A 24033-nucleotide genomic window follows, 5' to 3' on the forward strand; every position below is an offset into this window, starting at 1 on the left:
CCCCCCCAAGCCCAGCCCATTCTTTAGGTTTGCCTGAACTTTAGGGGAGAGAAGGGGGTGGAATAATCACCTTCCACTCACCCCTTTTATGGGCAGATTAAGTAACCTAATCTGTTGTGCTAGGGGCACAATAATAGATTGGAGGACCGTTTTTCACTCACTAACTTTTGCTTGTGACTGAAATGGTTGTTGATGATGTGAAGGAATCTTCTCTCCCCATACATTCTTCAGGGCTGGCTCTAGAGTATATTTTTATTGTTGGGTTTTCATGAGTGGGATTGTTTTTCCGGTAGTGAATAATTTGAGAGGGAACCATTACCCACTTTGACAACAGAAAGGAATTTGTTCCTTCCATCATTGTTTCCAGTTATGCGCTTGCAAAGCAGACCCTTCCATGCCTTTGGGCAACACAGGCACATGGAAGTGGATGGGGAATTGTACCAGCAAAGCAGTCTTACTGCACTTGCCTTTACGCCTCAAGTTTTCTGATCACTCGATGTTGAATGGAAGGTAGCATGATATCTTTTTAGTCATTCAAATCTAATAACTTTTAATCTGAAGGTTAAGTAGTGGTATATAAACTAAGACATGATAATATCAATTTTATGTTCACTGAAGGGCACAATATACCTCTTTCAGTAGATAGAAAAATGTGTGTAAAATGTCTTTTGCTTCTCAGGAGAGATTCTGTCTCAGAGAACTTAGAAATATAAAAGCAGCAAAATGACAGAAATTAAAAATCGCATTAAGGTAGATACTGTTTTTGTCTCTTTTTTTGTTTTTAAGACCTCTGATTTATTTCAGTAAAAAACACAGTCCATTAGGTAGATTTTTTTTTTTAAAAATGCCCTTTTATCTTATTTGTGCTACATTGACACTATCAAGGCTTGAGGCTACAGAGTTTTCATTTTGTATTTTTATCTGTGTAGGTATAAGGTGTGTTCACGTGTTTGGAGCCATGTATTTAATATTTTCAAAGGATGCATTTCCCCTTTAAAAAGAAAGAAAAACAACTGTGAAAACTTTTAAAGAGTTAATTTAAACCATTAAAGGAAAATATGATTGTAATAGAGAAGTGAAAGAAAGCTTGTCAGTATTTATTATATTTGAAGTTCCTGATAATAGGTGAAAATGCAGGGGTTTGTAGGTTTTTTTCTATGCTACATTTTCATAGGCATATTCTTCCCTCCCCCACACTTCCCTTTTTAAAAAATATACATTTTCCAATCATCTTTCTCATGAAAATAAGAATGATTTAAAGATACTGCCCATCATAGGTTACGCCCATAAAAGAGTACCCATGAATGTAAGCTATGTTAACTGAAGGGGTACTTTTAAGTTACATCAAATATATTATTACAGAATGGTTTGCTCAGTTTGATCTTAAATAATTACAGGAGATCATTTTCCACGTCATATGGAAATTACAGGTCAGAGTTCAGGAACCTGTGGCCATCTACTTGTTGCTGGACTAAAACTCCCCTTGTCCTTGAGCATTGGCCATACTTGCTTGGGCCAATTTCCCAGTTTCCCCATACCTGCTATAGTATAACTGGGCAGTGGACTTTGTGGGTGGGTGGGGAGCTGTGTTGCTCCCTTGACCTCTCGTTAGTCATGTTGCAGATTACTGGGAGAAGAAAGTAAGGTTGGTGTAGTACAAAGGTTAGGTGAACACCCCCACACTTCCCACTATTGAGAGTTTCATCTAAGCCCTGGTAAATTCTCAGATGCATTGTATGCTGTTCATTAGCTTGTGGTTGTTGTTTAGTCATTTAGTCGTGTCCAACTCTTCGTGACCCCATGGACCAGAGCACGCCAAACACTCCTGTCTTCCACTGCCTCCCACAGCTTGGTCAAACTCATGTTCATAGCTTCGAGAACACCGTCCAACTATCTCGTCCTCTGTTGTCCCCTTCTCCTTGTGCCCTCAATCTTTCCCCAACATCAGGGTCTTTTCCAGGGAGTCTTCTCTTCTCATGAGGTGGCCAAAGTATTGGAGCCTCAGATTCAGGATCTGTCCTTCCAGTGAGCACTCAGAGCTGATTTCCCTAAGAATGGATAGGTTTGATCTTCTTGCAGTCCATGGGACTCTCAAGAGTCTCCTCCAGCACCATAATTCAAAAGCATCAATTCTTCGGCGATCAGCCTTCTTTATGGTCCAGCTCTCATTAGCTATAAAGCCCTAAATGACTCCGGGTCCTGCCTGCTTGAATGGCCCTTTTCTCTGCCTAGGTCTCCCAAAACCCATTGTTCATCATGAGTGGTGCTTCCCTGAGTCTCTGCTCCATCTGAAGTTAGGTAGGTCGTGACTCAAGAGAGAGGGCTTTATCAATCATGGAAACTTGCAGTTAGTATGCTATCCTAAGAGAAACGTGTGCAGCACCGATGTTGATCTCATTTCAGTGCCAAGAAAATACTTTTCTTTAGTGCCCCCAACGCCATGTCTGCTGCTGCTGTATTTTTAATACTTTATATCACGTTTTGTTGTTTCAAATCATTTGTGTTCCTGAGAATCATACACTGAAAAATCGGTGCAGTGCTTAAGAGAAGCTAACTAGTATGTATATTGTATATTCAAAACGTTTGGTATATACTGTACATTAAGATAAGATAGTCAACATTAGTTATTATTGCCCTATACTACAGATGAGTTGTGGGTGGCTCTGAGACTGATGGATCCTTACATACAACTTAGGAACCCTAGGGCAGTAGCAGTGGTTGGGGAGGCAGAGCTGCAGAGGAAGAATTAAGCACCCCTTGCTTTCTCTGCCACTCCACTCCATTTTCCCCCTCCTGAAGCTGCTTTTGCTCAAATAGCTATGTGGGACAGCTTCAAAGCTTAAGCTCCAAGTTGAGCTAAATGAAATGAATTTTGTCTGTGAACATAACATTGCAGTAGTCTATTCAGACATCCAGTGGACAGCTGGGTCTGCCTGACTATTTGCCACTCGGAACAGCTTCACTTGGTAAGTCAGCGTATATGTACTAGAAACCATAAAATTCTGTTTCTGTAAAAGAAAATAGTATTCCCTCTGTAAATTGTAAATTGTGAAGCCCTCATGAATAGCTCATTTCACACTGCTTTTAAATTTAAACTTGATTCACACTTGCTCATTTTCATGCTTCACGGCCCAGGTAAACCAAATATTTCTTGTCAATTAAAACGTACAAAAATAGATTTTTTTTTTTTTCAGGCTTCACGTTGTAAATGTAATTTGAGCATTACCATCTGTGGCACTACTTTGTGCATTTTGAAGCCATTATGATTCTCTGTTTTAAGAAATACTAAAAATATTCATAACCTGGTTGAATAGCGAAATATATATATTTATGTATTATGGGTGTCTTCAGGTGATTTTTCTTTTCTTTTCTTTTTTCTTTTCTTTCCAAGTCACATCTTTTTCAGTCATGAGGGCTTGCTCACATACATTCTTGTTCATCACTCAGTGGCTGCAGTGTCAGCTGACGTATTTATGTGTAAAACAGAAGATCAGGTAGCACAGGCAAAGCTTCACCTACAGTGCTTCCCATTGGAGGCAATTCAGATGTTCAGTTAGGAGTCTTTGAATAGTATGTAAATCACTGTAAGGGTTTGAAATACAGGGGCACATGGTTAGATCCAGTTCTGTACCTCTCTTAAATCAAGTGGATGCTCCCTTCAGCGGACCAGGGAAGAAAGGCAGTGTTCATATAGTCTCACAAACCCCTGAAGACCCAACACCACTTCCCCAGCTGTTTCAAATTGTCCCCTAATCCTATACAGGCAATGTGGGGTTTTTTCGGGCGGAGGGTGCGGTTGGATACAGCCCTTAGACCACAGTTCTATACGTAATTACTCAGAAGTGACTTCCACTGCTGTCGATGGGGCTAACTCCCTAGTATATACAAGGCTGCACTCTAGGTCTGTCTGAAGGAGCCTGTAGTGTGTTGTACTTTGCTACCACCACAACTTTCAACAAGCTGGGTTTCCTAACTTGCCCAAAATTTGGTGGCTATGGAGTTGTTTATTTTGAGTATTTTTTAAAACCTTTGTCTAAGGATCATTGACTTACTGGATGGGATAGGTTTGTTCTCATACACTTTTATGATGGTGGAGTGCAATGCTGTTCCAACAGGGGGGAATATGTAGCATTGTAGTAATGTCTGTGTAGTGATGGGTTTCCACCAGCAACCTTTTTTCAGTTACTCACACATTGAGACCCTTCAGTAACTGCCCATCTGGCTGTACCCCCTGGATGCCCTGCATGAAGGCAGGGGAGGTGGTTTGCCATTGACTAGACCCCTGGGAGATTTCAAAGGCCCCATCATGTATCTTCTGCCTGTTCTGATTGGAATGGCATTTCTTGATTCTCTTTCTGGGGCTGGTTGTCTGCTTGCCCAATTGGTGGTTGTTTGCAGGATACGTGCTTTTGTTGTTGCTGTGGTTTTCAAGCCAATGCGTGGAGAAATGATGAATGTTTTTTGCTATATACGTCCACACTAAGAAAAGATCTGTTGTCCCTTCTAGATGGTCTGTTGTTATTTTGTGGGATGGCCATGCATGTACTGGGTGAATGAGCTCATAGAATGTATGGGTATTATTACTGCTTTTGTTGCATGGCCAGTGTGGAAGCATCATCAACAAGCAACTTGTGGTTGGTGGGTTGCAGTGGTTTACAAAGGAGTCTGTCTCTACAAGGACCTGTTGGTGTTGCTACTGTTGTTTCTGTAGCCGCTGTTGTGCGCGAGACTTTTCTGCTTGTAAAGCATTGCATGACAACTATGATATGCCAGTGTTGTAGAGGCTGCCAGAGTTGTAGAACCATAGGATTGTCCTGCCTATAATATGTGCATAAACAGGTAAAGGAACCCCTGATTGTTAGGTCCAGTTGCGGACAACTCTGGGGTTGGGTGCTCATCTCACTTTACTGGCCGAGGGAGCCAGCGTGCAGCTTCTGGGTCATGTGGCCAGCATGACTAAGCCACTTCTGGCGAACCAGAGCAGCGCACGGAAACACCCTTTACCTTCCCGCCAGAGTGATACCTATTCATCAACTTGCTCTTTCAAACTGCTAGGTTGGCAGGAGCAGGGACCAAGCAATGGGAGCTCACCCCGTTGCGGGGATTCGAACCACTGACCTTCTGATCGGCAAGCCCTAAGCTCTGTGGTTTAACCCACAGCGCCACCCGCGTCCGCAATATGTGCATAGAGAGGTAGATATATTATTATAAAGGTTTAGGGGGTTCCAGTATCCCTTTGTTTCACTCTAGTTGAACTCCTGTATTTTAGAATGTTATTAGAAGAGATTCTGCACATGCACCATTCTCAGTTTTCAGAAGCTATCTGTCTATATCAGTGGGGGCCAAACTTGGCCCTCCGCTGTTTTTGGACTACAACTCGCATCATCTCTAGCTAACAGGACCAGTGGTCAGGGATGATGGGAATTGTAGTCCCAAAACAGCTGGAGGGCCCAGTTTGACCACCACTAGTCTATATAAATGCAAATCACTGATTCTGAATCTCAGTGACATACAGGGCTAGGATAGGATTTAATCCAGCACTAACTAGGCACTGAGTGGGAGGCAGACAACCCATCACCCTTACCAGAGGGCTGTTGTTGCTGATGGGTGGCTAGCAGTGGGGTAGGATCCTGCTTTCATTGCCATACAGTGCTCTGTTACCACTACTAGCCTGCATAGTGATGTACAAGCTGTCCCACTTCATCACTCTGCTGATGAGTTAAGAAAAAAACCAGAAGTTTAACAAAAAAAAAATGTTCTGCAGTAAAACACCCTTTTCACAAAAATGAAAATAAAAACAATATCTAGGTTTTGGAAAATTGTGAACTTATTACATTTTGTATTTGTCTTATTTATAAGTAGAAAACAAACAGTAATTTAAAATGTAACTTAAAATTCTGTTTGTTTAAAATTCTGGAACTATTCTGCTGTATTCTGATCTGGAAATTACTGTATCAGGGAATGTAGACCCACAAAATCACTCTCAATCCAGTAGAAGCAGCATCCATATGTACCCTGAATTATAATAAAATGCATCCTTCTTTGGAGCTGATTGTGTGCAAATCAAACATGGGATGAGGGTGGGAAATAACCCTGCAAGCTAAAACTCAGATGAAGGAGCAGATGCCACTGATAATTGCATTATATAGAGGCATGTTTTCCTAATAAGGTCAGTAACAATCAAATCCTTCCATTGGGACTTCCAAACATCACTTTCCCAAGGCTGCAATCCTGCACACTTACCTTAGTGTAAGTCCCACTGAAGTCATCCAGAATAGCTGTCATTGATTGACGGGCATGAGGATTGACACATGGATTCACTATTGCATGGTACGTTTGAACTCCTTTCATAATAGGAAAGAAAAATAAAGAATGAAATACACACACACCCATTTTTATCACAGAATTATTCACCAAGTTCTGCTGATTAGCAGAGACCTTTTGAAGCTACTTTACAGAGAGTTCTTTACTTTTAACTTGTGTGAAGACTGGATTATGAAGGCTTAGCAGTGATTAGCAATGTTTCTTTGCTCACAGAGGAGGATGCTTTTAATTCTTTCAAATGTTTTGTTAACTAGCTGTTTTTCTTCTACCCAGAATGCTAGTCCACGAATGAGAAGACAGTTGTTTGGCATAAACTATTAGAGATGTGTCTGAGTACTGCTGCAGGTATGCTAAAGGATTCATAAAGTACAAGCGAAAATATAAAGTTTTCTCCAAAGGCAGTAAAATCTAGTTTTTGTTCTTTAATTTGCAAATTGTTGTCAGCTATGACATTTAGTGGTCTACTGTTTATGTGAACATCTGATTTTGTTCATGCCTGTGGAAACCTCCCCAATATCATAGACAAGGCAATGTAGATCAGCATGGAAGCCTTACATGGAGTGAAAACAAAAATTATACATATCAGTCGTCATTAAAATTCACCATTTTGTCATTTTCTAAGTCTGCAGTCCTTCAACCACTTACCTGGGATTAAGCCCCATTCAGGTTATACTTCTGAATAGACACATAGAGGATTGTGCTGTAAATAGATTGGGCTCAGCTGTCCTGTTTTCTACCGTATTTCTATCAACAAATGTTAGCTGAAGATTGAAAAAAGATATGTGTGCCACATAATCATGAGTCACTCACAACTCTTCAAAGCTCATCACGTGGTTGAAAAATATAATCATGTGATGTTTTACAGTAGTGGTGTCTCTTGATTCTTCTACACAGACAACCAGTCCTATCCCAGCCTCAAAAGGGTACAGACTGGGAGGTAAAGGGTCCACTCCCCAAGACTTAGTCTTGCAGCTTTTTAATGATGCTACCTCAATGCAAGCAAGAATATGGCAGACTCTGCCTGCCCTTTACTTAGACAGGGGTGAAAGCAGCAGCAAGTCGATGGGCAAGTGTGCTTTTGTCTGTGAGGAGCAGAGTTCACCCACCGCCTTGCCCTGCAAACATCTCAGATACGTCACTGACAACTAGATTACCTGGATCCTGCCCACTGAATCAAACCCATCATTCTTCATGTACAAAACAATAAATATATAGCATTATGTATATTATAAATGTGGTAAAAAGAAAAAGAAGCTTGGCTGGGCATGCTACTACCTTTTGTATTGCAGAAGTAAACAAGGAAAGTGGGATGGAAATATTAAATGAAGAAAAATGGCAGGTGGATGCTATAAATAATAAATAAACAATTTTTTTATTTGTACCCCGGCAAGAGCCGGGCTCAGAGCGACTAACATCATATAAGTGATATGATATGCATGAAAACAATCAATTGATTAAAATGCATCCCAAAATTAATTCAAATAAATGAAAATGAAAACTGAACAAATGACAATCCTCAGATTAAAATTGAAAGCGGTTAATACTCGCCAGGACCAACTCTTCCACTGAAGAGAAAATGAGTCAGACTGAACCCTGACCAAAGGCCTGGCGGAACAGCTCCATCTTGCAGGCCCTGTGGAAGGATGTCAAATCTCACAGGGCCCTGGTCTCTTGTGAGAGAGCGTTCCACCAGGCTGGGGCTATGTCCGAAAAGGCCCTGGCTCTGGTCGAGGCCAGTCTAATCTCCCTGGGGCCTGGAATCTTCAGGGTGTTGTTACTTGTAGACCATAAGGTCCTCCGTGGGGCACACCAGGAGAGGGGGCCACGTAGAAGAACATTCAACAAGAAAATCCAGTCGCATGAGAGCTATTCTGGTGAGATGTTTTGAGTGTCAGAGATGGACTGAGGAAACTACGTTCAAAGTGTTACTTAGCCATGATGTTCAGAGGGTGACCTTCAGCAGGTCATTATCCCTAACCCCAACCTGTATCACAGGGCTGTTGTGAGAGTAAATTGGAATAAACCCCACATGTCCTCCCTTTTTGTCCTTGGAAGACAGGTGTGTAAATCTTGGGGCAGGATAGCTAGTTTGAAATTTTGCGAGTCAGGGCAAAGTGTAACAAAGAAATAGAATAACTCTTGTTTTCTGGGATTATTATTTATTATTTAGTGTAGTAAATGAATAGAAATTCCAAGCTCCGACTTAGTGTTACTGCAATGAAGTTGAATGACAGACATTAGTGAGTGGCAAGAACAAGTCCAAACAGATGTCAGATTAACTCTCACATGTGCCATTTAGCTTTCATTTGTGCTGATGTACTTAATTCAACCTTTACACCCTGATCCTGTGTTCATTAAATAAGGGCGAGTCAAAATATTTAAGCTGAATGCTTCCATCACCCCATAATGAGTAATCAGAGGTCGCTGTCTCTTGCCACCTCCCTAAGGTGCATGAGACAGTAAGGGGGAGTAATCTGTGGTGGCATAGCAGGGCATTACTGATGTTAGCAGTTTCACACATTCAGACTATTAGCTACAGTTTCCACATGATTAATACCATGTTTAAATTCACCTGTAAGTCCTACTGATATAATTGTAGAGTTGAAAGGGACACTGAGGGTCATCTATTCCGATCCCCTGTAATGCAAGAATCTCAACGAGATCGTATATGACAGATGGCCATCCAACCTCTGCTTAAAAACCCCCAAGGAAGGAGAGTCCACAACCCTCTGAGGGAGACCATTCCATTGTTGAACAGCTCTTTCCATCAGAAAGTTCTTCCTCATGTTTAGTTGGAATTTTCTTTCTTGCAACTTGATTGCAGAGGAGAACTTTTTTTTAGTGGACTGGAAAAAAACATATGAGAATACTAGAGCTGACGCCACAATTTGGTTCCATATGGTACATTTTGTTATTAGTAACTAGCTGATGGCTTGTTAACTTTGAAAGGTGTAAAAAGAAAGGGCTGGAGAATGGTGCCTGGTGACTTCAGCCATTATGGATCAAGCCAACCCCTCTCCTTTTGTGGATTTTGTCACACGCTAACGTGACAAAACGTTGAGGAGCTGACCTTAATATATAGAGAAAAGCATTGATCTGGCTAGTTTCAGTAATATGAAACAGTGCCGTGCATTAAGTCTGCCATGCATAATTCCATATGCCTCGATATAAATAAGATAAACAAGATTTTAAACATAAATAGTTGATCAATCACACACACATTCCAAGAATGCAAATTGAAGAGTCCTTTAATTAACTTGAAAGTGGTAGTTTGGGCTCTGATACTTGTGAGCAGTGGTACTGCAAGCCCTGGAATCCCTCAACCTATTCCTCCTTTCCTTGTCTGCTGTCTCTCGTGCACCATATTTTAGTCCCAGTTAATTGTTACATTTCCCAAGCTCAACTCTCCCTTGGCCCATCTTACGCCTCTCAGCCAGCCCTACCCACTTCAGTCTCAGATGGGCCCAAGGGACCTTTGCAAACAAGGCCTAAATATTTATATTTAAAGCTAAATTGAAGGCCTGTTTAAAAGGCAGGATTTGTTTGTTGCAATAAAACTTGTGTGTCTGCTGTGCGCATATTTTTTCTAGGGTGTTCCTTTCAGTCTGCAGGAGATGAAGTTGGATTCTAATATAATGTTGGTAGTGCAGTATGAAGGACAGAGGAGGTAACAGAGAAGGCAACTTGCTAATGCAAAAGCAGTGTACTGAAAGTCACTTTTATTTCTTATTTATAATCTACATGCACACTCTGGATAATAGATGACAACGCTCATTCAGTACTTTAACTTCAAAGCAGAGAGAAGGCATGGATGACAGAGCTGGGAGCTGGAACACAAAGGTACTAACAACAAGAGAGAAAATGCCTGTTTACTGGATTGCATTTGTTAGCACGCTGTCTTCAGATATTGTTCCCCCAGGAATAGCGAGAATATGTGCTGCAAGAACAATGATTTAACATCTGAAAATGGTACTTAAAGAGTTTTCTGTCTGGTAGTAATGTGATGAAGGCTTCTGAATGGAACCTGGGGACTTCATTTCTTCTGTTTATCTATATGTCTCTCTGGTTTTAGTCAGCGGTAATTGCATATTTAACCCCTTAAATGGATATAACCCTCTCAGCACCGACCGTTCCCTCCCCCCCTTTTTGGTATCGCATCAGCTTACGCTACGGAACAGCTGTGCTGTTTGAATTCCCTGCCAAAACAGAAAACCTTTTGAGAAGTCAAAAGAATTTGGAAAAAGTTCTTTCCAGGTCTCTTATCTATTCATTTGGACTGGTGGGGTGGGGCACATTTGACTGTGGCCAATAGGAGTTATGAAAATTGTTTCAGTGATATTCAGTATAGCTGGGGGTCTTATAGAAAGGACAGAGTTCCAGTAAAGAAATAAGTTGTAAATGGGTGCTCTAAAATCAACAGTATAAATTTGCTGCTTATCTCAGCAGTATGGCTCTTTGGAGCTTTCTCAATTAGGACTTGTTCTGGGGGGCTTGCTTAATAGCTTATGTGAAACAAATATTAGCATAATTTGTTTAATTATATCAAAACCCTTAATTCCTCCACGATGGGGAGGGAAAAATGTGTTCTTATGCAAAGAGTATATTTGCAATGAAAATTCCATTCAGTTGGAATTAAAGGTGCTCTGAGAAAGCCATGAGATGGTAGCCAAGCTACTATAACAGTTTATTCTCATGGTATTTAAACTGACACCAGTGGGTATTTTTTTAATTAGTGCCTCTTTTAAATGTGCACTTGTCTATATCAGTCATTTTGGCAAATGTGACTCGTTCAAACAGTAGTAGTTGCTGTAGAAGAGGCCAGCACAGCCTGCAGGAATCAAAAGTTTCTGCAAGCTGTTGTCGACATGACCACATCTCATTAACTTAAAAAATGGAGATTATTTGCCTGAAAGCTTGATTTGACTAACAGTAATCAAATATTAGGCTCAACAGAGAAATGGGAGGTGGGGGGATGGGGAGAAGAGAAGCGAAGAGAAGCTTCGCTGTTGTGATCTGTATCATTAAGCGTTTGTGGTTTGTTTTAAATAGCTGTATAAGATTTCTGTTTTGACAAACAGAACAGTGGAGGGGGTAGAAAAGAGTAACAAATAGACATATGGCTTTGAAAATAATCTCAGGTTGGTTTTATTTTACATTCTGACATGTTAACTATGAAGTTTGCCAGAAAGGAATATGATTTCGCTGTGGTTTCTTTCATTAAGTAGACAGAATTAATTAGCCTACGTAGTTTCTCTATGAATGATTAAAGTTTAAGTGCTGGAAATCAGTTGTCTTACACTTATCTTTCTCCTTTTTTCATCTGCTAAATAGGCATGAACCTCAAATTTATACCCTAGGTTCATTTTATTGTTTTAACTAAATATGATGAAGTAGGTTGTAAAATTGTGCATAAAATCAGCCAAAATAGAAAGCTGCCTTTCTTATCTCACACATTTGTTAAATAGCTTGTTAGTTCAATTAAGTATCTAGGAGCTAAATCTCTTTTGGGCAATAATTAAGGTATTTCAACTGCATTTAATTCCATAAGACTAGTATATTACGGCTTTGGGGATTTCACATTAAACAGGAAGCGATGGTATATCTTAGTGTAAACTGTGGTGTGCATCATTTAAGGGGGGCAGTTAAACAAAAGAAGATAAAGTCTTGTGTGTGTGTGTGTTGTGTTTTATGTCTCTGAACTGAGAACATGTGCTGCATTTTAGTAAAGGAACATGAGCCTTGAATGTAAGTAACTGGTTTTTGCATTAGGTACTCCCTGGAGGTAGCAGAAAAATATCATGTCCCTGCATGAAATGCGAATGTGAAATCTACCAGAAAGAAATATTTATGACCATTTTATGCTTGATTAGACTTGGATGACATCTGTTAGAAGACAGGGACTGGACAAAGAGAGAGACGCTTGAGGGCAAATGTTAACAGAGTTGTTTAGATGATGCTGGGGCAGAAGCGTCCATTTACTGCCAGGCAAAACATAGGAATTGTGTTAGCAAAGAGCGCAGCTGACAAGAATTCACTCTGATGGAGATACTCTATGCTGCTCAGCTAAAATAGCAAAATGCAGCTGTTGATACTCGCCATGCTGCCACAATTTATTGCCAGGTATCTCAGCTAAGCACAGATACCATAACTTTACAGAGGCAGATATGTTAACGGAGTTACACCAACGGCAGTCTGTCATATTATTACTATTTTAATTTATTTTTTAAAAAGATAACACAGACCCATTTTCTCAAGTGGCAGTTTTTAACCGGGCACACTACAGATGGCCAAAGGAGCCATTTGAAGTATTTCTCCTTTTTTGAAATTCTATTTGAAACACACAGCACCGAAATTTCCAATCTAATTGTTCCCATTCCATTACTTTTTGCAAAAAACAAAACAAAAACCAACTCACACTTTTGCTCCCTAACCTGCGACCTTACTGTTTTTTTGTGAATGGGACCAGTCCCTTGGGCTGGATTTCACTTTTCATTTGAAATTGAGGGGCCAGGTTCTGACCTCATGTATACTGATGTAAAACCTGGGTTTTGTCACCAAAGCGGCTACTGGCATTATGCCAGAGAAAGCAGATTGAAACTGGACCCAGTTGTTGAATCTTTTTAACTGGTCTGGGTACAAGACGCTGAAATTACTGAATACATATGCAGCTGTTAACTGTTGTGTGTTTCAGAACAAAACGTGTAAACCCTGCTTGCTTAAAAGTTCTGTCTTGTGGAGGAGAGGTATGGACTCTCTCTCTCTCTCTCTCTCTCTCTCTCTCTCTCATATTCTGGTTTCCTTCCCAGCTTCTTTTCCTGTAAAAAAACAACTGCTCTGTCTGGAATGCTTATGGGAAATGTGATTTTGTTTTTGTTTGCAGCAGCTCCGTTGTTTTGATTTTGTCTGTGCTGTATGGAAAACAGTACGTCACTTGGAGTGGGTGTTTTGTCTATTGGCCATTTGGCTATTGCACATACATTTCTCATACTTATCACATGATGACAAGGGAACTCAAATGGCATCGTTTTTCCAGTTGGATTTGGCTTTTGAGTTTAATAATAGTGAAAGGAAAACAAACATTAATAGATGTAGCTGTTTTTATATGGCTCCCTTGCTGATAGACTACTCTGGGGCTTCCCCCTCCCCAGCCACAGCTAGGGGCTATTTAGACAAAGGTCAGATGAAAACATATATCACTCTCCCTAATAAACTGATATGGATGATGTCACACGTTTTGCATATAGTAGTGAAAAATGGTAACTTAAGTAGGAAAACCCATAAAAAGGCAATAAACAATTTTAATATCATTAGTATGATTAGTTTATGGGACTTTTACCTGGGCTTTTAGGCTGTAGGTAGCATAAGCTGCCTTAATAAATGTCCTTTAATTAAAAATGATTTAAAATAAATTTCTGAGTTGAAAACATAATACAGTATCCCCCAAGCTTTACTTAAAACTGATGACTGCAAAGATTTAAATGTAGGCTGTATTAATTCAGGCTAAGGTTTTTATCTTATTTTTTAAACCATGGTGGGGGGGTGTGCCTGTTTCAATCTATAGAATTCCACTAAGACTAGATAATTTTATATGTAGTACAGAACAGGAAAGTATTATTAATTTTTCAATTTCTTTCTGTAGATATCTAATAATTGTACCCCTGGACTGCCAACGGCTCCCATTAAAGATTTAAAAAGCAAAAGAAAGGTGGATTCAAAAAGATGGTATTTTGGATTAAATAATGTAAAATAACTGCAGGGCAGTAGAAAGCTATTGGCAAAATAAAATCCTGGTGTACATTTTTTGCTTGAAATGCACTTAAATACTGACACAGTTGCATGCATCATGTCGCAACCAGGTGGAAGCTTGTTGTGGGGGCGGGGAGTGGGTCCTGTGTGACTGTCTGCTCAGAGTTATAAGGTAAAATGTATTTTTGCCCTCCAGACAATTTTTATAATAAGGGTGTGGCATGCCATAAATGTGCAACAGTTTGCAGATGTGGTACATGCACTCACCACAGAAATATAATATTAATTGGTGGAAGATAAATACCAAGATTTCCCTTTTTAATATATGCTATTTCCTGAGAGGTCTTATTTTTTTAGGTTTGTGAAAAAGAAGACACATACAGATACAGCAGACTTTTATTTTTTTAAATAAACCTTTTTTTTGGGGGGGGGGGAAATGAAGAAAAAGGATGTTTTCAGCACGCTCACACAACAAATGCATCCAAGGCAGTTAGAACAGCCCAGCTGCACCCCTCCTTTCTTTCTCTGCACTGTCTTTATCACTTTGCTCAGTTCCACATAATAACATCTTCATCTGAGATTGCTGTGGCACAGGGGAACTGCATTTGTTGATCAAATTTGGCTGGATAACACTGTGATCTTGTATCCTGAAGTGCGGAGATGTGCCTGGAATATGCAAGCACAAAGCTGGCCTCTTGATTGATTGATTCTGCCTGTCACAGAACAAGATAACTGGATCAGTAAATACCCTGTGCACTTCAACTTCATCTACACAATCAAAAGTGAGGGCAACGTGGGGCTGAAAAACACACTAAAGCATGATGGGGGAATATATGCATTTGTCAATGATAGCCAGAAACTTACCAATGATGGAGGGAACAGAAATTCATTGTGTGTGTTCATACATGAGCAACAGTGGACATTATACTAATTCCTGAATAGCTGCCAGAGGTCTGATCAGTTCCTTCTTTCCTCCCTCCTCCTTCCCAACCCCCAGCCGCTACTAGTGTTACTCTGTTGGGATCAAGGTTTCAGCTGAATGGATTTCTCTCAGTGTAAAACTGGAATTAGTGCCACAGTGATGAAATAGGCTCTGGGGTTATTTTGTGCCTTCTGTAGCTTAAGTTCATGCTTTTGATCAGCAAAAGTTACAGTGCTGGAGACTTTTTAATATGTGGGATGTTTTGGATGAATAGCAATATTAAAATTGTGTTTTAACCTTTTAGGGATGTGATACTTAAGGTTGCATTTCCCGCCCCATTTGTCCATAAAATATTTTCACAAAACCTACCTGCTGTGCAGTCTGCCACACAAATGCTTTGTTCTGTCCCAGATGAATTGGGCCTAGGGTTGGGGTGGGTAGGATGAGTGGTGCTTAGGTCTTCAGTGGTTCATTGGAATGAAGGGATTATAGCTCCATATCTAGAAAGCCTAGTGCAGTATCTGAGGAAGGTCAAGTTTTACTAAAAGACATGACTTTCACAGAGACCTGCTACCAGAAGGCTCAAACCAGGGTATCATGCAACAGGATCAATGCCCCTCTTTGTGATTCAGAGCACAGAGTGCTGAGGACCTGGTTCCTGCTGCTCTGCAGAGGTGTTCTGGAAGTTGTTCTGCAACTTGCCAGCCCAGCTGGATCAGATAGTTCGGAACCTTGCTGGATTCGGATCATTCCAGCCTCAGGCTTAGTTCCTCGCTCTAAGCAGCTTGCCAGCCAGAATAGTTGCTCTACAGACTCATTATGCTTTGTCAGTATCTCATTATGCAGACCCATTATTGCTTCCCCATTTCCCCCATAGTTGTAATTTTCATAGAATCATAGAATTGAAAGGGACCCCATGGGTCATCCAGTCCAACCTCCTGCAATGCAGGAATCTCAGTTAAAGCATCAATGACAAATGGCTAACCAACCTCTGCTTACAAACCTCCAATGAAGAAGAGTCCACAACCTCCCGAGGGAGACCATTGCGCTGTCGAACAGCTCTTACTGTCAAAAAGTTCTTCTTGATGTTTAGTTGGGATCTCCTTTCTTGCGACTTGAGGCCATTTGTTCGAGTCCTATCCTCCAGAGCAGGAGAAAACAAGCTTGCTCCATCTTACATGTGACAGCCCTTAAGATATTTGTAGATGGCTATCATATCTCTGTCGCCTTTTCCAGGCTAAACATACCTAGTTCCTTTGACCGTTCCTCATAACGTTTGGTTTCCAGACCCTTGATGATCTATCTGGGTTGCCCTCCTCTGCACGCATTCCAGCTTGTCAATATTCCTCTTAAATTGTGCTACCAAGAACTGGACACAATCTTCCAAGTGTAATCTGACCAAGGCAGAATAGAGTGGAGCTATTACTTCCCTTGATCTGGATACTATACTTCCGTTGATGCAGGCTAGAATAGTATTAGCTTTTTTTGTTGCTGCATCACATTGTTGGCTCATGTTAAGCTTGTGGTCTACTTAGACCCCTAGACCCTTTTCACTCGTAGTACTGGCAAGCCTGGTAACCCTCATCTTGTATTTATGTAGCTGCATGTGTAGAACCTGACATTTTGACCCTATTGAAATTCATTTTGTTAGTTTGGACCCAGTTCTCTAATCTGTTGAGGTCATCTTGAATCCCAATTCTGTCTTCTGCAGCATTAGCTACACCTTCCAATTTGTTTTCATCTATGAATTTAATAAGCATCCCCTTAATTCATTTGTCCAAGTTGTTTATAAAGACACTGAACATCAATAGGCTCTGTACAGAACCCTGCAGCACTCTACTTGTCACTTTTTTCCAGGATGATGAGGAACTATTAATAAGATCTCTTTGTGTTTGGTCAGCCAACCAGCTACAAATCCACCTAACACCTCATCCAGCCCACAGGTTACCAACTTCTGTGCAAGAATATCTTGGGTGAGTTTGTGAAAAGCCCTGCTGAAATCAAGATACGCTACATTCACAGCATTTTTGAAGTGAACCAGTTTCCTTTCTATACTGAACTGTCTCTCTGATTTTTGAGAGATGTCTCTGGAACTAGGCCCATGCTGTACTGGACTGGGCCACTTGCACCTTGCCCAGCTGTGCCTTAGACCAGTGATGGTGAACCTGTGGCCCTCGAGATGTTGTGGCACTACACCTCTCATCATTCCTTGGACTGACAGAAGTTGTAATGCAGCAACAACTCTTAAATGGAACAATCAGTACACCTTTTGGACCTACATAAAGCAAACAGCTCGTTCTCATTCCCTATCTGCCCATATTGCAGACATTATTAATTGCATGTTCAACCTGGGTTAGGCATTTCATTTTTAGCTTGTTCCTGGGGTGAAGGTGCCCCAGGAAAACCAAGGTGACTTTCCCAGCACATTGCCCATAATAAAGTATTTGTGAGGGCTCCAGGCCTCATCTGGGCCCAGTCAGGGTGCCAACTTGTAACTGGCACAGGGATCAGGCCTGAATGTCCTACCACCTCACATTCTGCTGTGGCTGCCATGAGTGCCTGGCCTGCAGAATTGCCCAACAAAGGCCCACCAACTTGGGGAGGCGATTTCCCTTAGACTCTGTTAGATACTTGCAGGTGTCAGATTACATGGATCTGAGACAAATGGCTGATCCCAGGTTTTGTTTTTAGGTTTGTTTCATGCCTGAAGGGAAACATTGGTTCCTAGTTAGGCAGAAAGCAGAAATAAAGAGAAACTTGGTGGTGTTTTGAGTAGCAAAATTGGATATTAATTTTGGAGAATACATTTAGAAATGCACAGTTTTAGTACAGTGGTACCTCGGGTTAAGTACTTAATTCGTTCCGGAGGTCCGTTCTTAACCTGAAACTGTTCTTAACCTGAAGCATCACTTTAGCTAATGGGGCCTCCTGCTGCTGCTGCGCCGCTGGAGCACGATTTCTGTTCTCATCCTGAAGCAAAGTTCTTAACCCGAGGTACTATTTCTGGGTTAGCAGTGTCTGTAACCTGAAGTGTATGTAACCTGAAGCGTATGTAACCCAAGGTACCACTGTATATGCTGATGTAGTGATGACTTATTTTACAGAGCGTTACTAATAATTAGTTTGTAATCTTTTAGAAGTTTAAAGTGATAGAATAATGACAAAAAGTTTTAAGTATTATAAGGTGATAAGGCCTGTTGCAATGTATGCCCAGTATAAAAGATGGCTATATTAAAAGTGTCTGTTCACCACTGCTTGACTTTATGTACCCTGGTGTAAGCTATTATTGAGTTTGGAGGGGATATGGTATATTGGAAAATCAACATTAAATATTGCTTCTAAAGAACTGAAATTATTGCTCTATTTCTTTTAATAGCCTATTTCAGTATAATTAGAATAACCTTAGTTTGAAAGTTGGTGTCATGCCTAGAAGCATCTAGTGAGCTTCATGACCAAATTATGAATTAAAATGGAGTCTTCTATCCCAAACACAACATACTGTCCATTGTACCATACAGTCCTTCTTGTCCTTGGGCAGAACTGTGATGGAAATGAGGTTTATACAGGTTTGGGACCTGCCACTGGAAATTTTACCAGCCTGAGTAGGACCTAGCCATTAATTTATGTACTTTCTTGCCTGCTTACACACTGTCTTTGGCAGAGTTGTTTTATTCCTGGGGAAAGCAGTCCAGAAGTTAAGAGAGACACTGAGAGACTTTGTTTGTTTAGTTTTATTTGTGTTAACATAATTGGCTTTTGGCAGTGCAAAGCAGCGCTGTAGGTAGGCCTTTGGTTTTTATAAAATATTCTTCAGTCGAAACCTTATAAAAGCAGGCAAAACATTTGCCTGATTAAAATGCATTGAGGAAGGAAGATGTCTCTTTAGCAACTAAAGATCCAATCCCACAGTCTTCATGACATTCCCACGGGCCTGTGTATACTGTGGTTGCAACCTTTGCCGAAGAATGATTTCATTTTGTGGGCTATTTGGAGCCTGTTGTATGGGACTTTTCCGAAGAGCAACTGTAATTTAATTTTCATGTAATTTTTAGTGCCTAACAGCTCATTCCTATGATGCCTATTCAGAAGTAAGTCAAACTGATTTCATTGGGGGCTTACTCCCAAGTATATTCAGCTTCATTCTCTCTTATCCGTAGATCTACTCTGGCACATGGGTCTTGAAAGTAGCACCTATAAATTTTGTAGTCTTAAAGTCAGTGAAAATGCTTCAGAATCAGTGATTTGAGGGTTGCTGTGTGAACCAGTTGTGAGGGGGAAAGCTGCTAGACCACCTGCTTGCTCACAAGTGGGCCAACCCACCAGATAGACTGCAGTTGGGTAAGGATGGGGCTGATGAGAGGTTGCAAACTTCTAGCCTCCTCTGTTGGCTTATAAGCCTCTGAGAGAATCAAGAAAATGGGGAAGGAGGCAGAGGCTTTGTTGTTTTATTTCCCCTGTGATGAGCAGGGTATGATGGGAAGACAGTGAAGGGGAGGTAGGAGTCCAGGAGCAGCTGCCGTAAGTCTAAGGGGTGTGGGACTCTGGAAACGATAACACTTGTGTAAATACGATTTATATTACTCTAATGGCATTGTTTGATCACTGTGATGGAAAAGTGCTATGTAGAAAAACATATTTTTAGTTTAACACTGTGAAATAATTTTCCACTTATATATAGAAATTTAAATAAATGTTTCTTACTTCCACAAAAACCCTATTTGTGAGTTATCTGAAAGTGTAGAGTTAACACATTTGGGTGGGGAAGGCAGCAGAGATGAACATGCTACTTCTGTTTCCCCCCACCCTGCGTTGCTTCCATTGCTTGTGATGGGCACTGTGTGGGAAGACTTCTGAACTCATGGAGGCACCTTGCACATTTTAGAGCCCTGGAAAGGCAGGATTCAATAATGTGCAGGGAGTACATAAGGTTCCCAGCCTCACAGCTGCAAGACAATTGTGTACTGTTTTGAGCAATCACCTCAGCAGTTCAGAGGTGAGGCAAGGCATCAATGCTACCCTGGACAGCTCCATGCAGGGCTCATGCTGGAGAATCCCTAAGAGTAGAGCTCAAATGTTGTTTCAGCGGTAGTCATCTTCAGACAGCCTTAGAATAATAGAATTGTAGAGTTGGAAGGGACCCCAAGGGTCATCTAATCCAACCCTTGACAGGAACTGCAGTTCTATCTTGGTTGCTAGGTCTGCCTTCAGTGGGAAGAGCTATAGATAGAGCTGTTGTCAGATTTCTGATGAAAAACCATGTAGGTGTTGAAAAGTATAGGAGACAGCACCCTGCAGGTCAAAAAACCATGAGTCTCCCAGCATCACCTTCTACCCAAAAGGAATGACTAGAGCCACCACAAAATGGTTGCCCTATCCCAGCAAGGTGGTCCAAAAGGAGAGGAACAGACAAAAGACACATCCTATCTAGCTCCTGACAGAGATCATCTTCTAGAGCAAGGATGGGGAATGTCCATCCTTTAGGCCACATTTGGCCCATTAGTCATCCCCAATAATCCTTCATGGTTCATTGGGGCAAAATCTCAATTAAAATTATCAAGATCATATCTGCATTTAGTTATCTTCAGGCATTTAGTTATCTTCAGAGGAAAACCATCACAGGGCAACACCTTCTTCTGTTCCATCCTATGCATTTGAGAGGAACTACACCCATGCAAATTTTCAGTGTGCAGCACCTTACATGGTGATCAGGAACTTTGGAAGAAAGTGTAGAGTGTTCATGTTTCTGATGCATTAAAATGCACAATGGTTTTTCATTGCTGATGGCATGTGGTTGGTGGGTTACACCTGAACTTTTGAAGCCTTTGTCATATGAACAATTTTCGAACATATTTTGGAAGGATGATTATATTATTTTTATTGTATATTTATCCTTGTTTTCCTTCCTCACATTCTTTAGTAATCCTAATCCCTGATCTGTGCTCTGAGAAGGGGGTTAGACTCTACCATTGGTGGGGACACAGTCACCACAGAATCTCCTGTAGTGCCTGCTTAAAGGTGCAGACGTTTGAAGAGGTATTGCTGGTCGTGTTCCCACTAGCAGAAGTTGGTGAAAGACCCCCCCAAACCGGGCATTTCAGGGGCAGAGCAGGACTGGCTAAGGATCCACTAGCTGGTCCATTATTGTGAGCTTGTGTAGCAAAAAAAGGAAAGAACCGCCACCAGGTTCCACACTGCTAGGAACTAAGAGCAGTTTGGATGTGGTGGTGGTTCCATTGTCCCTGAGGCCAGGTGACTTTGGGTTAGTATTGCTGTGACAGTTATCAAGTTCACCTTTTTAAATACTGCTGCTGTAAACTGGAAACAGCTTGAAGGTTAGGCAAAGTTAAGACTTTTAATGATCATTCTGCACCCCTCCACTCTGGGATTTGTTTTCCTTGGCTAGAAGTTCTTGAGAAGAGTGACATATTTATGTACATAGCTAGTATTTAGTTTTGAATTCTACACATGTGAATGATGACTGAATCAGAATTCATTTATTTTTTCCCCTATTCCTCTGTAGCTCTTTGAAATGTGAGGTTACATATTGCAGACAAGTCTCAACATATCCACCCTGTGCTTGACCACCAGAATTAATAACTAGCCACATTCCTTGATGATTCTGTAGGGATTGGAAGCTAGGCAGCAGAGTTTGCTATGCAAGAGAGTTAATAAAAAATTTCATTGCTGGAGGAAAGCTTATATACAGTAGTCTGTTTGTCCTGTATTTCAACCACCTGAGTCAGAGCCAAAAAACCAATTGTCTACTCCATATTTCAAACAGATGCTGAGGGGTAAAAAAAGGTGTCTAGAATTCGCAGCAATAAAAAGGCAGGCTCTTTAAGTTCCCTTGAAGGAAGTGAACCCATAAAAATGTTGCTGCCTACTTGTTTGTCCAATCCTTTGAAGTATTTAACATTCATTTAGCCTGCAAATCATTACCAGCTCAATTTTTCATTGAATTATCGAAGTCTGTTAAACACATAACCTTGGAGTGCACAAAAATTGATTCCTTTAGCAGATATATTAATTTAACAGTTATTCATTTAAAAGGGCATTATTGAAGCTGGCCACAGTTATGTGCAGAGTAGGCACAGTAGGTACATGTTCTAGAGGTAAGCATCGTTTAAACATGCTCATTATTTTTATGACCATTAATTTGAAATCACTGGGAAAGTGAATATTAAGTGGGGATTCTGTTAGCCATTTCCTGTCCCCCATGCTTTTCGAAATGCAGTTCTTGCTTACAGACCAAACCTGGCCATCAGTAAAGCCCTATTGGTGGCAACCGAAGAGTGGATTTCTCATGTTTCCATCAGATAAGAGTATATTAGAGGACTCAGGATGAATTTCTATGGTCATTCTCTGTGATATAGCCCACATGATAATAGGCACTGGTAACATGTGCCAGGCTTATCACTTCCCCTCTTTGTGTCCATTTCAAATCACACTTTCCATTTTTTTTAGCTGTGGTGAACTAGTGTCTTCTCTCTATGTCTCTTTCTTCCAGAGGTGTCTGAGAAACAGAGCTTAGCAGCAGAAAACGCCATCAGCTGTGAGCGAAGCAGGAATATTAGAAACCACTATTAGGCCTAACTTATAAAAAAATAATAACATGATGGGGAGGAGGGTGTCAATTGAAAACCAGCAGGGTGGCAAACCTATTGTACTGTAGTAGGTATGTTGGAGCCTCCAGGCCTTTATGGTGATTGGTGACACACTAGCGATATTGTTAAATTGCCTTTTTTATTGGTTCTCAAGTCTCCTGTATTAAAATACAATTCTTTGGAAGAAGTGAAGAGAATCCTTATATTCTCTTTGGAGATAAATCTGACCACCCCCCTCTGAAAATATGGATGTGGAGATAAATTCTGTTGAAATTTGTGGATGGGATGGGTTATTTGTGTCCTGTGAATTGTCTTCCTTACGGTTTAATTTTGGAAACTTATGTCCATGGTAAGAGCTACCTGTAAATAAGTAGGGTTATAACTAGATGGGTCATTGTTGTTGTTTTCTGTTTCTTTCCTTCCATAGCACAATATCATTGTTGAGGGTGTATTCTGGATGAGCAAGTGCAGGAAGATGTATGAGAAAGACTTGGAGATGGTTCTAGAAGTACTTGGAGTAGTTGATTCAGGCTTTCACATTGTTTTATGGTGATTAGATTAATAAGTCAAGTACATTTTATTTTTCACAGTAATTAACTTCAGATAGCAGGATGAGTTGACGTCTAAACAGGCTGGACTAGTCTAAATAATGGACTAGTCTAAATAATTCAACATAGTCAAAGTAAAGGCTGATATGTGATACTTTTAAATTATTTGTTTCCTATTTCCACCATCCGGTTCATAACGCACTCATGCTCCCCCTCATTTTTTATCCTTCAATAACCCCATGAGATAGGTTAGGCTGGAAGAGTGTGAATGACCCCAAGTCACCCCCATGAGAGCTTAATGACTAAGCACTGTTTGGAACGTAGGCACCCCCAGTTCAAGCCTGGCATTCTACCTACTATATTACTCTGGCTTACTAAAATATGTTAGAACAGTGTTCCTCAACCTTTTTTTTAAAACCCATGGCCCTTTCTAGCCGACATAAAAATCCAAGCCTTCCGCCTTTCAAACCTGGCTGCCGTGATTCTTTTATTTGAATTTTCAAATGGGTTTAAATGTTTTTTTACTTAAGTTCTACATTAAAAAAATAAATAAATCCCTGTCCCCATGAAATCTTTGTATACCCCGTTAGGACGGCATGCTCCCTGGTTGAGACACACTGTGTTCGAGTAGAGCTTTCCAAACTTTTCCTGCTGGTGACACACTTTTTAGACATGCATCATTTCGCGACACAGTTATTCAGTTTTACTAGCAAACTGGAGTTTAAATAACCCCTTTCCAGCCCCAGGAGGAGCACAGGGAGCGTTTGCGTGACACACCTACGCACTGCAATCAATACACAAATGTGTCACAACACACAGTTTGGAAAGCTGTGTGTTAGAAGGACTTTGTCCCACCCCTTCATGAGGTAGGGACGATGCTATTGCTGAC

At 40.8% G+C, this 24033-nt stretch overlaps 1 protein-coding gene across 17 annotated transcripts in view; it reads left to right on the plus strand.

Moving 5' to 3' along the window:
* Positions 1 to 24033, plus strand: part of FOXP1 (forkhead box P1) — a 539690-nt gene that overhangs the window by 313270 nt on the left and 202387 nt on the right. Inside the window, exon 2 of one of the 17 annotated variants that reach the window (XM_080995722.1) lies at positions 10086 to 10164. The exons of the other annotated variants lie outside the window; for them this stretch is intronic. Within the exon in view, the coding sequence (XP_080851848.1) occupies positions 10132 to 10164 (33 nt within the window). The 5' untranslated portion in view covers positions 10086 to 10131. The remainder of the gene's footprint in view (positions 1 to 10085; positions 10165 to 24033) is intronic. 17 annotated transcript variants of the gene reach the window in all.

The sequence above is a fragment of the Podarcis pityusensis genome (genome assembly GCF_964106645.2).
Source record: "Podarcis pityusensis genome assembly, chromosome: 2".
Lineage (NCBI taxonomy): Eukaryota > Metazoa > Chordata > Lepidosauria > Squamata > Lacertidae > Podarcis > Podarcis pityusensis.